The sequence below is a fragment of the Xenia sp. Carnegie-2017 genome, unplaced genomic scaffold, assembly GCF_021976095.1.
Source record: "Xenia sp. Carnegie-2017 unplaced genomic scaffold, XeniaSp_v1 HiC_scaffold_13, whole genome shotgun sequence".
NCBI lineage: Eukaryota > Metazoa > Cnidaria > Anthozoa > Malacalcyonacea > Xeniidae > Xenia > Xenia sp. Carnegie-2017.
In genome coordinates, this window is record NW_025813436.1 from 3,277,307 (window position 1) to 3,292,192 (window position 14,886).

The window sequence follows — 14,886 nt, forward strand, 5'->3', positions numbered from 1 at the left end:
TTTGAAGACATAAATATTATATCCTTTGTCACAAAGACAAAGGATTGAACTTGCTATTTCTAACAATGGCCAGTTGTTAGAAATAGGCAAAATGCAAAATCATCACACTTATGTGAATGATAACGATGAATGCAAAAATGAAAATATTTTCTGGACATGTATTGAAGAGGTCCAATAATTGATGTCAAGAATAGTGGAAACTTTGGCAGTTTCGTTCGTGTTCTCACTTCAATATGTAACTGAAACTTGACGGCATTTTGTGCTCCAAGATCGAAACATAGAAATACTAAGAAACCAAAGAAATCGATCATTCCTTCGAACAAATAGGACTCATAACGATGCTTTGAATATGCTGTAACGAGAATTCACATCACAATTGGGTTATACATTTTAATTCATCGATCTCAAACTTACATCTTTATGTCATCGACGATTTTTCTGTATTTAACCTGCCGCTTTCAAACATGGCTAAAATATCTCAACCGTGTCATGTCTTCAGTTGCTCGTCCTTTCCAACAAGTAGTCGCATTTCTTGAAGGCTGTCTTCGACTTTCAACAGACTTTCACCTTTCCCAGACGAACAGCTCGGTCAAATAGGGTTATCGAAGTGAAAGACCCTACTTTTCTTCTGATAACTTTCATATATCACATGAATTAATTATTAATTCATTCGTCAATTTTGTTCAAACCATGATAAAAAGGGATTAAATTCATTGATTGCATGAAAATATATGCAGGGCAAAGACAAAAGGAATTAAGCCTGGTTATAAGTTAACTAACGACATTGGTTAGTAAAAGAAAGCAAAGCCTCAGAGGTTTGGAGAAACAAAAGAATATTTCTTTTGTTTCCTCAATGAAGAGTTTGCGAAATCAATGATTGTAAGGTTATGACGGCAGACAGAGCATGTCGTGTTGTGGTAAATTTTATCTAGTATGAACAAAAATTATCTCACCCAAAACCGCAATTCAATGCACCATAGCTAGGAGAGTTATCATTTTTCTCCCACCTGACCACCTTTATTCAACTTGTTACGTCAACAAATAAATTAGAAGGCATATCAATAGCTTAATTTATTCACGTGGGAATCACCCACATGTTATAGAAAAGCTTTTGTCGTGCTCAATACTTATTATGAACATTGGAGCCCTGCTTATTGCAATAATACACTTGCCATTGTAAAATGGAATGTAATAATTTAACGAGAGAATTTTATTGACAGAACTAAATGGTAGCAAGTGATTCATTTTAGCAATCCTAATAGGATGGGACAAAGGGAAAGAATGAGAGGTAAGTTCGTTTTCAAATAATTATCTTTAGCGATGTAACGATAGCAGGACTTTCAAATGCGGTAAATGTTTTGTGGGAAAAGCGCGATTGTTTCTTTTCCGTGGTTGTAATCCTTAAAATTACATTATTAACAGTAAAACTGAACAAATTGAAAGCTTTTTTCTTATATTTTGTTCAACGAGTTCATTTCCTTGATCAAACCATGATGAAAATTTATCCAATCACATTTACATTAAAGTTTTTTAAACTTCAAGATTTCCCCACATTCATTTAGCTTAAATCCCGCATGATAAACGAATGATATCTCTAATCAAAGATGATCACGCAGTCTCCGATTTTTTAGGAATGAAAATAGGTTTTACGTTAATTGGTTTATGTTTGGCGTAAGGTGAAGCCGGTGATCCAACAATTAACACGTGATTACCCTTTAACCATAATCTCCACATGCTTTTATGAAATCCTCGAGCATCTAAGTCCCAGATTCGTAAACATCTCGCTATATTATTCCATGTTGTCCAGTCGTTAGCATGTTTCATTTCAATATAAAATATATATGTTTTATCAGATGTTTCTGAACAAAGTCTTTCTCGTTCTTGCAAGGATTTTACTGTGATCCAACGGCTCTGCCAACCTGTAAAAACAGTAGATAGACATCTCTAACAATCAAATGACATAAAATATGATGATAATTATCACTGAATCACTAAGTAGAAATCTCCTTCATTGTCCTGTAAGAAAAAAATATTATTGTCAATATTTATAAAATTCTGCAAGACATACCTACAAGCCGTTCAATCTCCTTCTCATAATTTTCTTTTTTCAACAATCCAACATTAAACTTAACGTTAGGTTCAGTATTCAACGTATGTTTTTTGAAATAGGATTCTTGAAAAAATACATTCATATTCAGGCCTTTGGCGCCAAAATGCTAGGTTCTTGAGATATCCGAATGATACATTCACGTCCCTTTGTTGCTGTCCATCCTCATCCACATATCCCAATCCCAAAAGAGATCAGGGTTGGCCATTTTGGCTCAAGTTCTCTTTATAAAGTCGTCGTTTGAGCAACCTGTTAATGCAAAGAGAAATAATAGATAGAATGAAGTTTATACTATCTATACATTTATAGTGCTGCGTGATGTCATTGTGGCGTGATGTCATTGCAGCGTGAGGTCATTGTAGCGTGATGTCATTGCAGCGTGATGTGCTTGTAGTGTGATGTCATTGTAGCATGACGTCACTGTTGCGTGCGATGTCATAGCGTAAACAAAATCATTTGTAGTAATAAAATTCTCACCAGCCTAAACCAGGCATTGTTTCTACACGATATAACATTGCAGGATCATTACATGTGTGATCATAACCCTAAAAATAGAAATACGTTTTTGCAATTAAATCATTAATCACATAAATTAGTTTTTCAATGGATGTACCATTTCTAAGGTAAATTTCTAAATTTCACTTGATGTGCAAGGAAGGAAGCTCGATAAAGACAAACATAATGTAACCAAAGAAAACTACAATAAGATAACAGATTTTGTACGAGATTTCCATTTTCCATTATAATGTGAAAAATATTTGAGATTTATTTAATTTACATTCTGCACTCTCGTCAGAGATAAACTGGACTCGACAAAAAAAGCAAAAAGAATCAGAGACGTTCAAAACCACGTTAATAAAGTTGAAAACGAATTAAAATTTTGTTGTGTAGCAAACACAAGCCAACAATAGAGTAAAAGACTAAAAAGATGAAAAGAATGTTGTTAGCTTTTGTTTATAACAAACCTGATCATTCCACGCCAATATACAGTACAGACTTTCATCTGTATCCATTAAAGGCAAAAATTGATTAAAATAACTAAATATGTCCACAGATACGTCTAAATCTTCTTCCAAAATAATCATATACTGAGCATTGGGATAAGCATTAAACGTCTCTGTCAATGTTCGCTTGTAATGCTGGGAGGAAGAGAAAATACATTTAAAAGTAATAAAAGGAACGAAAAATTTTGATTACATCGTGTAAACACTCTCAAAGAAAAGCCTTACCAACCGATATTCTAGCGTTCTTACTGCATAGGAATATGCTACGACTTTACATCATATAGCCTTGCCACAGCAGCTGGTTCTTCAAAGAATCCATCAATAAATACAGTAAATAACTCCTTCTTTGCTCCATGAGCTGACAACATTGACCGTAAGCCACGATAAAGATAATGTGGCCTGTTACTAGCAATCACAGCAACAGGAATGTCTTGAACTTTTTCTAACTTCAACGGTGTTGTTTTAATTTCAATTGGAGCAGGATTATTACCCTACAACATTTAAGAACATATTCTGTCAGTTCTTCATATCGTTCTAACATTAGCTGCAATAACAGTGATATCCTTATTTCTACAATTTTTTCCATGGAGTATTCTCAGAATATTTTCTCGAAGTTTTAATGCACAATGTGAACAAAATTACTGAACACATCGCTGTACGTTCAATTAAATAAGAAATCTAATCCTACATGGATGTAACGAAAAGATACTTACAACTGCATACACTTCCATAGCCTTCAAACTTATCACAAAACACTTCGCTTTGATTTTCACTGTCATCCCAAGCACAATGAGATTGTTTAGCAGGAACAAGAGGAACTGTACACGAGCAGTGACAGGCTCACCCCAGTTCGATATGTCTGCCGCGTGATGATGTTTCTCTGAGTATTTTGGCCACGTTTTGTGACGATAAATGACCAGCTATCCCGCCATTTTAGTTCATCGGCATAAACACTACCAAGACTTGTGAGCAAAAGCAATATCGGCGATCATGTAAAGACACAGTTCTCCACGTAAAAGGATTCTTTAAGAAACCTTACAAGTGTCAAGGAATTATTAACTTGTAGCATTATTTTTCCATCTGTTAAAATGACTTCAATACGATCGGAAATATACGTACTGACTTAATGGTCATTGTTTGCACTCTATTTTCCATTTGACTTGGTGCAAGCAAAATGGTAGTTCAGTATAATGAGCGAATTTGCGCAAATTTAAGGGAGACTGGCAACCGGCAAAATTTCATTGCTATCTTACAATTGGTTCATTTGAATTTTGTTTTTATTGTGATTGGTTTGACGGATTTCGACTGATAGCCAACTGAAATAACATAGTCAAGCTCACTGTCTGAATTGAATGTTTGATCGTTTCATAGCAATTTTATAAGCATGATAGAAACTGAAACTACAATCAGATGGATTTTATGGAAATCTTTACAAATTCATATATTGACATGAATGAAGCTGTCCAAACTGTGAATTTTTTCAAGAGGGTGAAAATTTATGGATAAATTGTAAATGCTTGGCGAAGACGATCTCAAGTGAGCGACATTTCAGTCATTGATGTTCAAAAGAAAGCCAACATTGTTTTGAGTTTTATCAGCAGAAATTTACATCCAAATCGTAGGTATGGACGAGAGATTCTCGCCACAAAAGTAGTTTACTGGATGGCACTGTGTTTCTGCCTTTATTCCAAAGCCATCATTAGAGAATACATATAATATATTAACTTTAACACGGTTTTGTAATAATATGCACATGAAAACATGGACTTAATGAACTTTGAACTGCACCTTCAGGATACTAGTCCGCCGCTCAACCTGTTCAGCTACCAAGCCCACATGGATTGAGACCAGTCAAATCTCTTTAAACTGCGTTTGACAGTGGCGGATCTAGGATTTTCAAAACATCAGTCATAAAACGTCTTTAAACATTTTACAGTCTTTAAAAATTTCTACCAAGTTGTCAGGCATAAACCTAGAGACCCCCATTCAAACCTCTATGTAACGGTTGTTAGAAATTTGGTACTAAGTGACAGTTCATAGATATAGAAAAGCTCAGACTTCAAACCATGCAAGTTTATTGTAACCCTTTACCCATCTCCACATCAGTGTCAGCAAATTCACTTTTTGAGAAAAAACTCAAAATTTTTCTGCCAAAGATTAAGCAAAAATTATCAGAGTAAAAATTTGCAGTTAAGGACAGCTTAATGTCATAAATGTTTATTAGGCATTTCACTAGACTATTATCTTCTGTAAGTATATGCAAGGTGTGCTATATAGCAATCACTAGTAGCATTGTATTTGCAAATACAAACAGAATGTAACCAACATGTCTTTAATTATATAATTACATGAATGTTATATTTGGTTCATGTCATGCTTACTGGTTATGATAAATATCTTTGATATGATCAAAGCTCGCTTGATCTGAAATAATTTAGTTTAGAAATTATAATGATCATCAGAAAATTACATAGTGATCATGAAAATACTTTGCTGTTTTGCCAAATTTCAAGGTTTATCTGCATACATAGGAAGACATTTACTCTATAAAAATGCTTTTCATACATCAATAGCCCTTTGATTTTATGGCAAACTTTGGATTTTATGGTATGAGCCATAGATTAACACACCTTTACATCTCTACATGAGGTGTTCAGTTTGAAAAGGGGACAATATGTGACATGGGACAACATTTCATGTATGTGAAATACTCAGGTTTAATACCATTCCAGTCAAATTGTCAAAATAAAAGCTTCATGGATCAGAAGACTCAAAATCACAGGTTATAGTAAACAGCTTCTCATGTAATCAATGTTAGTTTTTCAAATCTTAAACAATATGTAGTATAACTGTCCAATGATTGAATGATCAATGATCATAAACTGAAAAGCCCCAAACATTTGCTTATGATAAAGTAAATAATAGTATGGCGCCTTATGGCTACAGATTTTTGTCCATTGAAATATATTTGCAGGAATGTAGGATTTTGCTGCCATATAACGGCCACGATTCCCAAGCACTAAAGAAATTATAGCTAAACTCCTTCAAACAACAATTTTAGAAGCATCAATCTGCTTACCATATGCCATATTGACATAAATCGCATCACATACTGCATAAATTGACTTTGATATATTACATTCATGCATACACTTCACTTGTCCTTTACTTACGATTTTGATGTAAATTTCTGCTGATAAAACTCAAAACAATGTTGGCTTCTTTGAACATCAATGACTGAAATGTCGCTCGCGAGATCGTCTTCGCCAAGCATTTACAATTTATCCATAAATTTTTCACCCTCTTGAAAAATTCACAGTTTGGACAGCTTCATTCATGTCAATATATGAATTTGTAAAGATTTCATAAAATCCATCTGATTGTAGTTTAGTTTCTATCATGCTTATAAAATTGCTATGAAACGATCAAACATTCAATTCAGACAGTGAGCTTGACTATGTTAGTTCAGTTGGCTATCAGTCGAAATCCGTCAAACCAATCACAATAAAACAAAATTCAAATGAACCAATTGTAAGATAGCAATGAAGTATTTGCCGGTTGCCAGTCTCCTTAAATTTGCGCAAATTTGCTCATTATACTGAACTACCATTTTGCTTGCACCAAGTCAAATGGAAGAGAAATGGAGTGAACAATGACCATTAAGTCGAGTACGTATATTTCCGATCGTATTGAAGTCACATTTTAACAGATGGAAAAATAATGCTACAAGTTAATAATCCTTGACACTTGTAAGAGTTTTAAAGAATCCTTTACGTGGAGAACTGTGTCTTTACATGATCGCCGATATTGCTTTTGCTCACAAGTCTTGGTAGTGTTTATGCCGATGAACTAAAATGGCGGGATAGCTGGTCATTTATCGTCACAAAACGTGGCCAGAAATACTCAGAGAAACATCATCACGCAGACATATCGAACTGGGGTGAGCCTGTCACTGCTCGTGCACAGTTCCTCTTGTTCCTGCTAAACAATCTCAATGTTTGGGATGACAGTGAAGAATTCAAAGCGAAGAAGAATGTTTTGTGATAAGTTTGAAGGCTATGGAAGTGTATGCAGTTGTAAGTATCTTTTCGTTACATCCATGTAGGATTAGATTTCTTATTTAATTGAACGTACAGCGATGTGTTCAGTAATTTTGCCATTCACATTGTGCATTAAAACTTCGAGAAAATATTCTGAGAATACTCCATGGAAAAATTGTAGAAATAAGGATATCACTGTTATTGCAGCTAATGTTAGAACGATATGAAGAACTGACAGAATATGTTCTTAAATGTTGTAGGTAATAATCCTGCTCCAATTGAAATTAAAACAACACCGTTGAAGTTAGAAAAGTTCAAGACATTCCTGTTGCTGTGATTGCTAGTAACAGGCCACATTATCTTTATCGTGGCTTACGGTCAATGTTGTCAGCTCATGGAGCAAAGAAGGAGTTATTTACTGTATTTATTGATGGATTCTTTGAAGAACCAGCTGCTGTGGCAAGGCTATATGATGTAAAAGTCGTACAGCATATTCCTATTAGCAGTAAGAACGCTAGAATATCACAGGTTGGTAAGGCTTTTTCTTTGAGAGTGTTTACACGATGTAATCAAAATTTTTCGTTCCTTTTATTACTTTTAAATGTATTTTCTTCCTCCCAGCATTACAAGCGAACATTGACAGAGACGTTTAATGCTTATCCCAATGCTCAGTATATGATTATTTTGGAAGAAGATTTAGACGTATCTGTGGACATATTTAGTTATTTTAATCAATTTTGCCTTTAATGGATACAGATGAAAGTCTGTACTATATGGCGTGGAATGATCAGGTTTGTTATAAACAAAAGCTAACAACATTCTTTTCATCTTTTAGTCTTTTACTCTATTGTTGGCTTGTGTTTGCTACACAACAAAATTTTAATTGTTTTCAACTTTATTAACGTGGTTTTGAACGTCTCTGATTCTTTTGCTTTTTTGTCGAGTCCAGTTTATCTCTGACGAGTGCAGAATGTAAATTAAATAAATCTCAAATATTTTTCACATTATAATGGAAAATGGAAATCTCCGACAAGAATCTGTTATCTTATTGTAGTTTTCATTGGTTACATTATGTTTGTCTTTATCGAGCTTCCTTCCTTGCACATCACAAAGTGAAATTTAGGAAATTTACCTTAGAAATGGTACATCCATTGAAAACTAATTTATGTGATTAATGATTTAATTGCAAAACAAGTATTTCTATTTTTAGGGTTATGATCACACATGTAATGATCCTGCAATGTTATATCGTGTAGAAACAATGCCTGGTTTAGGCTGGTGAGAATTTTTATTACTACAAATGATTTTGTTTACGCTATGACATCACGCAACAGTGACGTCATGCTACAATGACATCACACTACAAGCAATATCACGCTGCAAATGACATCACCACAATGACATCAATGCGCAGCACTATAAATGTATAGATAGTATAAACTTCATTCTATCTATTATTTCTTTGCATTAACAGGTTGCTCAAACGACGACTTTATAAAGAAGAACTTGAGCCAAAATGGCCAACCCTGATCCCTTTGGGATTGGGATATGTGGATGAGGATGGACAGCAACAAAAGGGACGTGAATGTATCATTCCGGATATCTCAAGAACCTAGCATTTTGGCGCCAAAGGCCTGAATATGAATGTATTTTTTCAAGAATCCTATTTCAAAAAACATACGTTGAATACTGAACCTAACGTTAAGTTTAATGTTGGATTGTTGAAAAAGAAAATTATGAGAAGGAGATTGAACGGCTTGTAGGGTATGTCTTGTAGGATTTTATAAAATATTGACAACAATATTTTTCTTTTCACAGGACAATGAAGGAGATTTCTACTTAGTGATTCAGTGATCTAATTATCATCATAGTGCGTATATTTATGTCATTTGATTGTTAGAGATGTCTATCTACTGTTTTTTACAGGTTGGCAGAGCCGTTGGATCACAGTAAAAATCCTTGCAAGAACGAGAAAGACTTTGTTCCAGAAACATCTGATAAAACATATATATTTTATATTGAAATGAAACATGCTAACGACTGGACAACATGGAATAATATAGCGAGATGTTTACGAATCTGGGACTTAGATGCTCGAGGATTTCATAAAAGCATGTGGAGATTATGGTTAAAGGGTAATCACGTGTTAATTGTTGGATCACCGGCTTCACCTTACGCCAAACATAAACCAATTAACGTAAAACCTATTTTCATTCCTAAAAAATCGGAGACTGCGTGATCATCTTTGATTAGAGATATCATTCGTTTATCATGCCGGATTTAAGCTAAATGAATGGGGAAATCTTGAAGTTTAAAAACTTTAATGTAAATGTGATTGGATAAATTTTCATCATGGTTTGATCAAGGAAATGAACTCGTTGAACAAGAAATATAAGAGAAAAAGATAACTTTCAATTTGTTCAGTTTTACTGTTAATAATGTAATTTTAAGGATTACAACCACGGAAAAGAAACAATCCCCACAAAACATTTACCGCATTTGAAAGTCCTGCTATCGTTACATCGCTAAAGATAATTATTTGAAAACGAACTTACCTCTCATTCTTTCCCTTTGTCCCATCCTATTAGGATTGCTAAAATGAATCACTTGCTACCATTTAGTTCTGTCAATAAAATTCTCTCGTTAAATTATTACATTACATTTTACAATGGCAAGTCATATTATTGCAATAAGCAGGGCTCCAATGTTCATAATAAGTATTGAGCACGACAAAAGCTTTTCTATAACATGGGTGATTTCCACGTGAATAAATTACTTTTGATATGCCTTCTAATTTATTTGTTGACGTAACAAGTTGAATAAAGGTGGTCAGGTGGGAGAAAATGATAACTCTCCTAGCTATGGTGCATTGAATTGCGGTTTTGGGTGAGATAATTTTTGTTCATACTAGATAAAATTTACCACAACACGACATGCTCTGTCTGCCGTCATAACCTTACAATCATTGATTTCGCAAACTTTCATTGAGGAAACAAAAGAAATATTCTTTGTTTTCTCCAAACCTCTGGGGAAAAGGCTTTGCTTTCTTTTACTAACCAATGTCGTTAGTTAACTTATAACCAGGCTTAATTCCTTTTGTCTTTGCCCTGCATATATTTTCATGCAATCAATGAATTTAATCTCTTTTTATCATGGTTTGAACAAATTGACGAATGAATTAATAATTAATTCATGTGATATATGAAAGTTATCAGAAGAAAAAGTAGGGTCTTTCACTTCGATAACCCTATTTGACCGAGCTGTTCGTCTGGGAAAGGTGAAAGTCTGTTGAAAGTCGAAGACAGCCTTCAAGAAATGCGACTACTTGTTGGAAAGGACGAGCAACTGAAGACATGACACGGTTGAGATATTTTAGCCATGTTTGAAAGCGGCAGGTTAAATACAGAAAAATCGTCGATGACATAAAGATGTAAGTTTGAGATCGATGAATTAAAATGTATAACCCAATTGTGATGTGAATTCTCGTTACAGCATATTCAAAGCATCGTTATGAGTCCTATTTGTTCGAAGGAAATCGATTTCTTTGGTTTCTTAGTATTTCTATGTTTCGATCTTGGAGCACAAAATGCCGTCAAGTTTCAGTTACATATTGAAGTGAGAACACGAACGAAACTGCCAAAAGTTTCCCACTATTCTTGACATCAATTATTGGACCTCTTCAATACATGTCCAGAAAATATTTTCATTTTTGCATTCATCGTTATCATTCACATAAGTGTGATGATTTTGATTTTGCCTATTTCTAACAACTGGCCATTGTTAGAAATAGTAGTTCAACTTTTGTCTTTGTGACAAAAGGATATAATATTTATGTCTTCAAAGAGTTGTTCATTAACATACATGTTCAGTCATGTACAGTGTCGAGCGTACGGACAGTGAAAGAACGCGAACTCTGGCAGTGGTATAAAGTAAACAATTGTTTGTTTCATTAAACAAATAACTCTTCTTCAGTCTTTTTTAGGTACAAGAGATGAAGATGAGGAAGAAGATAGAGGAGTACGTTATTATTTTCCTGTCCTTATCTTAACTTGTTTTAGATTTTCGTTTAGATGAGGATGAGGCTGATGAAAAGTAGAGGAGGATGCTGACGGAGACAAGAAGAATGGTGATGAAGAGACGAGGATGCTGATGAAGAGAAAAGGAGGATGGTGATGAAGAAACGAGGATGCAGCTAAAGAGAAAGGAGGATGCAGATGAAGGGACGAGGAGGATGAAATGAATGGACAAGGAGGCTCATCAAGAACGGACAAGGAGGATAAGAAGGATATAGAGAAGTATACATTTTTTTTCCTGTCATAATCGTAACTTGATTTTTAGGTACTCTGTTTAGATGAGGAGGATGCTAATGCAGAAACGAGGAGGATGCTGATGAAGAGACGAAGATGCTGATGAAGGGAGTATGGATGTAGATGAAGAGAGGAGGATCCTGACAAGAGAGGAGGATGCAGATGAGAGAGGGAGTATGCAGATGAAGAGGTTCGAAGAGGATGGACATGAGGGAGGTGTAGATGAGAGTGGATGTGATGAGAGAGGATGCAGATGAAGAGGAGAGGATACCGATGAAGAGACGACGAGGATGCAGATGAAGAGACGAGGGAGGATGTAGATGAAGAGACGAGAATGGGTGATTATCTTGATTATATATATAGAATATTTGTATATTAATATATAATTGAGGTAAGTCATTTGATATTGCAACATGAGGGCAGAATGTTGCAAAATCTTTAAACTCGATAGTCTTTATAAACCTTAGTGCCTTACCGTAATAATCAAACAACCTTTTGGATGAAATCGGAAGAGTTGAGCAGAGAATATATTGCATGAGACATTCGTTAATTATCTTGTTTTTATCTAGGTATTTTTGAATTATATCGCATGTAATAAATCGTTTGACAATGTTAGAACACTGCATGTGTTGTAACATTGAGGGGTGTTACAGCACAATGCAAGGTTCAAAACGATAAGCTTTCCGCGAGTGTTATAATCTTCAAAGAGTTGTTCACTTAACATACATGTTCAATCATGCAGTCATGGATATCGATGTTTTAGCATGATAGAACTATAACAATGTGAAAGCACGATCTCCATAATCACTGCTATGATTTTCATTCAACAATTTTGTTGCATTTATGGACATGTCGGGCTTACGGACAATGAAAACACGAACCCTAACAGTGGTATGTGCTACAATTGTTTGTTTCCACAAACAAATAACTCTTCTTCAGTCTATTTTTAGGCACTAGAGACGATGATCAAGAAGAAGATATAGAAGTATGTTATTTTTTTCTGTCATAATCTTAACTTGATTTTAGATGTTCTGTTAAGATGAGGAGGATGCAGATGAAGATACAAGGAGGATGTAGATGGAGAGACAAGAAGGATGCAGATGGAAAGACGAGGAGGATGCAGATGAAGAGACGAGGAGGATCAGATGAAGAGACAAGAACGATGGTGGAAAGACAGGAGGATGCAGATGAAGAGAGACAAGAAGGATGATGAAGAGACGAGAGGATGCAGATGAAGAGACAAGGAGGATGCAGATGGAAAGACGAGGAGGATGCAGATGAAGAGACAAGAAGGATGCAGATGAAGAGACGAGGAGGATGCAGATGAAGAGACAAGAGGATGTGATGAAGAGATGAGGGAGGATGCAGATGAAGAGACGGAGGATGCAGGATGGAAAGACGAGGAGGTTGTAGATAGAAAGACGAAAGACTGGTGATGGAAAGACAAGGAGGATGCAGATGGAAAGAAGAGGAGATGAAAATGAAAGATCTAGAAGGATGATGAAAGATGAGGAGGATGTGGATGGAAAGACGAGAAGGATGCAGATGGAAAGACGAGAAGGATGCAGATGAAAGACAAGGAGGATGCAGATGAAAAGACAAGGAGGATGCAGATGAAAGATGAGGAGGATGCAGATGGAAAGACGAGGAAGGATGCAGATGGAAAGACGAGAAGGATGCAGATGGAAAGATGAGAAAGACAATAGATGGAAAGAAGGATGAAGATGGAAAGACAAGGAACATGGATGGAGAGGACGAAGGATGGCATGAAGAGACGGAAGGATTCAGATGGATGGAGGATGGATGGAAAAGAGGGGAGGGATGGAAAGATGGATGGATGGAAAGATGAGAAGGATGGATGGATGAAGGGATGGATGGAAAATGGAGGAAGATGGACAGAAGGATGGATGAAGGATGGAAAGGATGAGATGGAAAGGATGCAGATAGAAAGACAAGGAGGATGCAGATGGAAAGAAGAGGAGGATGCAAATGGAAAGACGAAGGATGCAGATGGAAAGACGAGAAGGATGCAGATGGAAAGACGAGAAGGATGCAGATGGAAAGACGAGAAGGATGCAGATGGAAAGACGAGAAAGATACAGATGGAAAGACGAGAAGATGCAGATGGAAAGACAAGGAAGATGGGATGGAGACGAGAAGGATGCACATGAAGAGACGAGAAGGATTCAGATGGAAAGGCGAGAAAGGATGCAGATGGAAAGAAGAGGAGGATGCAGATGGAAAGAAGAGGAGGACAAATGGAAAGACGAGAGGATGCAGATAGAAAGACAAGGAAGATGCAGATGGAAAGACGAGAAGGATGCACATGAAGAGACGAGAAGGATGCACATAAAGAAACGAGAAGGATGCACATGAAGAGACGAGGAATTAAACATTACTCAATTATATATTACAGAATTGTATATTCTGTAATATATAATTGAGGTAATTGTTAATTATTTGATATTGCAACATGCGGGCAGAGTGTTGCAAAATCTTTATAAACCTTAGTGCCTTACCGAAATAATTAAACAACCTTTTGGATGAAATCGAAAAGAGTTGAGCAGAGAATATATTGCATGAGACATTCGTTAATTATCTTGTTTTTATCTAGGTATTTTGAATTATATCGCATGTAATAAATCGTTTGACAATGTTATAGAACACCATGTGTTATAACATTGAGGGGTGTTATAACACAATGCACGGTTCAAACGATAAGCCCGCGAGTCTTATAATCTTCAAAGAGTTGTTCACTTAACATACATGTTCAATCATGTACAGTCATGGATATCAATGTTTTAGCATGATAAAACTATTACAATGCGAAAGCACGATCTCCATAATCACTTGCCATGATATTGTTGTTGCATTTTATAGACATGTCGAGCGTACGGACAGTGAAAGAACGCGAACTCTGGCAGTGGTGGTGCTTACAATTGTTTGTTTCCATCAAACAAATAACTTCTTCAGTCTTTTTAGGTACAAGAGATGAAGATCAAGAAGAAGATAGAGAGGAGTACGTTATTATTTTTTCCTGTCCTAATCTTAACTTGTTTTAGATTTTCGTTTAGATGAGGAGGAGGCTGATGAAAAGAAGAGGATGCTGACGGAGAGACGAGGAAGATGCTGACGGAGCTACGAGGAGGATGCTGATGGTGCTACGAAGAGGATGCTGATGGTCCACGAGGAGGATGCGATGGATGATGGCGCGAGGAGGATGCTGATGGTCCTACGAGGAGGATGCTGATGGTCCTACGAGGAGGATGCTGATGGTCCTACGAGGAGGATGCTGATGGCGCTACGAGGAGGATGCTGATGGTGCTACGAGGAGGATGCTGATGGTGCTACGAGGAGGATGCTGATGGTGCAGCGAGGAGGATGCTGATGGCGTTACGAGGTGGATGCGATGAAGCAACGAAGAGGAT

The 14,886-nt window shown here is 36.1% G+C and overlaps 1 protein-coding gene, 2 long non-coding RNA genes and 1 pseudogene across 4 annotated transcripts; 3 read left to right on the forward strand and 1 right to left on the reverse strand.

The window, feature by feature from the left end:
- Positions 1-2,301: 2,301 nt before the first annotated feature.
- Positions 2,302-3,243, reverse strand: LOC124456436 (protein O-linked-mannose beta-1,2-N-acetylglucosaminyltransferase 1-like). The gene is made up of 3 exons (XM_047006884.1): positions 3,073-3,243; positions 2,585-2,652; positions 2,302-2,356 (listed from the first exon to the last, which is right to left on the reverse strand). The coding sequence occupies exons 1-3, from the start codon at positions 3,190-3,192 to the stop codon at positions 2,302-2,304; spliced, it is 243 nt and encodes an 80-aa protein (XP_046862840.1). The 5' UTR covers positions 3,193-3,243.
- A 3,520-nt stretch (positions 3,244-6,763) lies between these two features.
- Positions 6,764-9,701, forward strand: LOC124456445 (annotated as a pseudogene).
- A 619-nt stretch (positions 9,702-10,320) lies between these two features.
- Positions 10,321-14,628, forward strand: LOC124449964. Its single transcript, XR_006949734.1, has 3 exons — positions 10,321-10,581; positions 14,339-14,384; positions 14,441-14,628. It is a non-coding gene; the product is annotated as an uncharacterized LOC124449964 (long non-coding RNA).
- Positions 12,816-13,705, forward strand: LOC124449937. Of its 2 annotated transcripts, none has more exons than XR_006949706.1 (2): positions 12,816-12,864; positions 13,395-13,705. It is a non-coding gene; the product is annotated as an uncharacterized LOC124449937 (long non-coding RNA). The 2 variants fall into 2 exon arrangements; XR_006949712.1 differs by having other exon boundaries at positions 13,418-13,705.
- Positions 14,629-14,886: the final 258 nt, after the last annotated feature.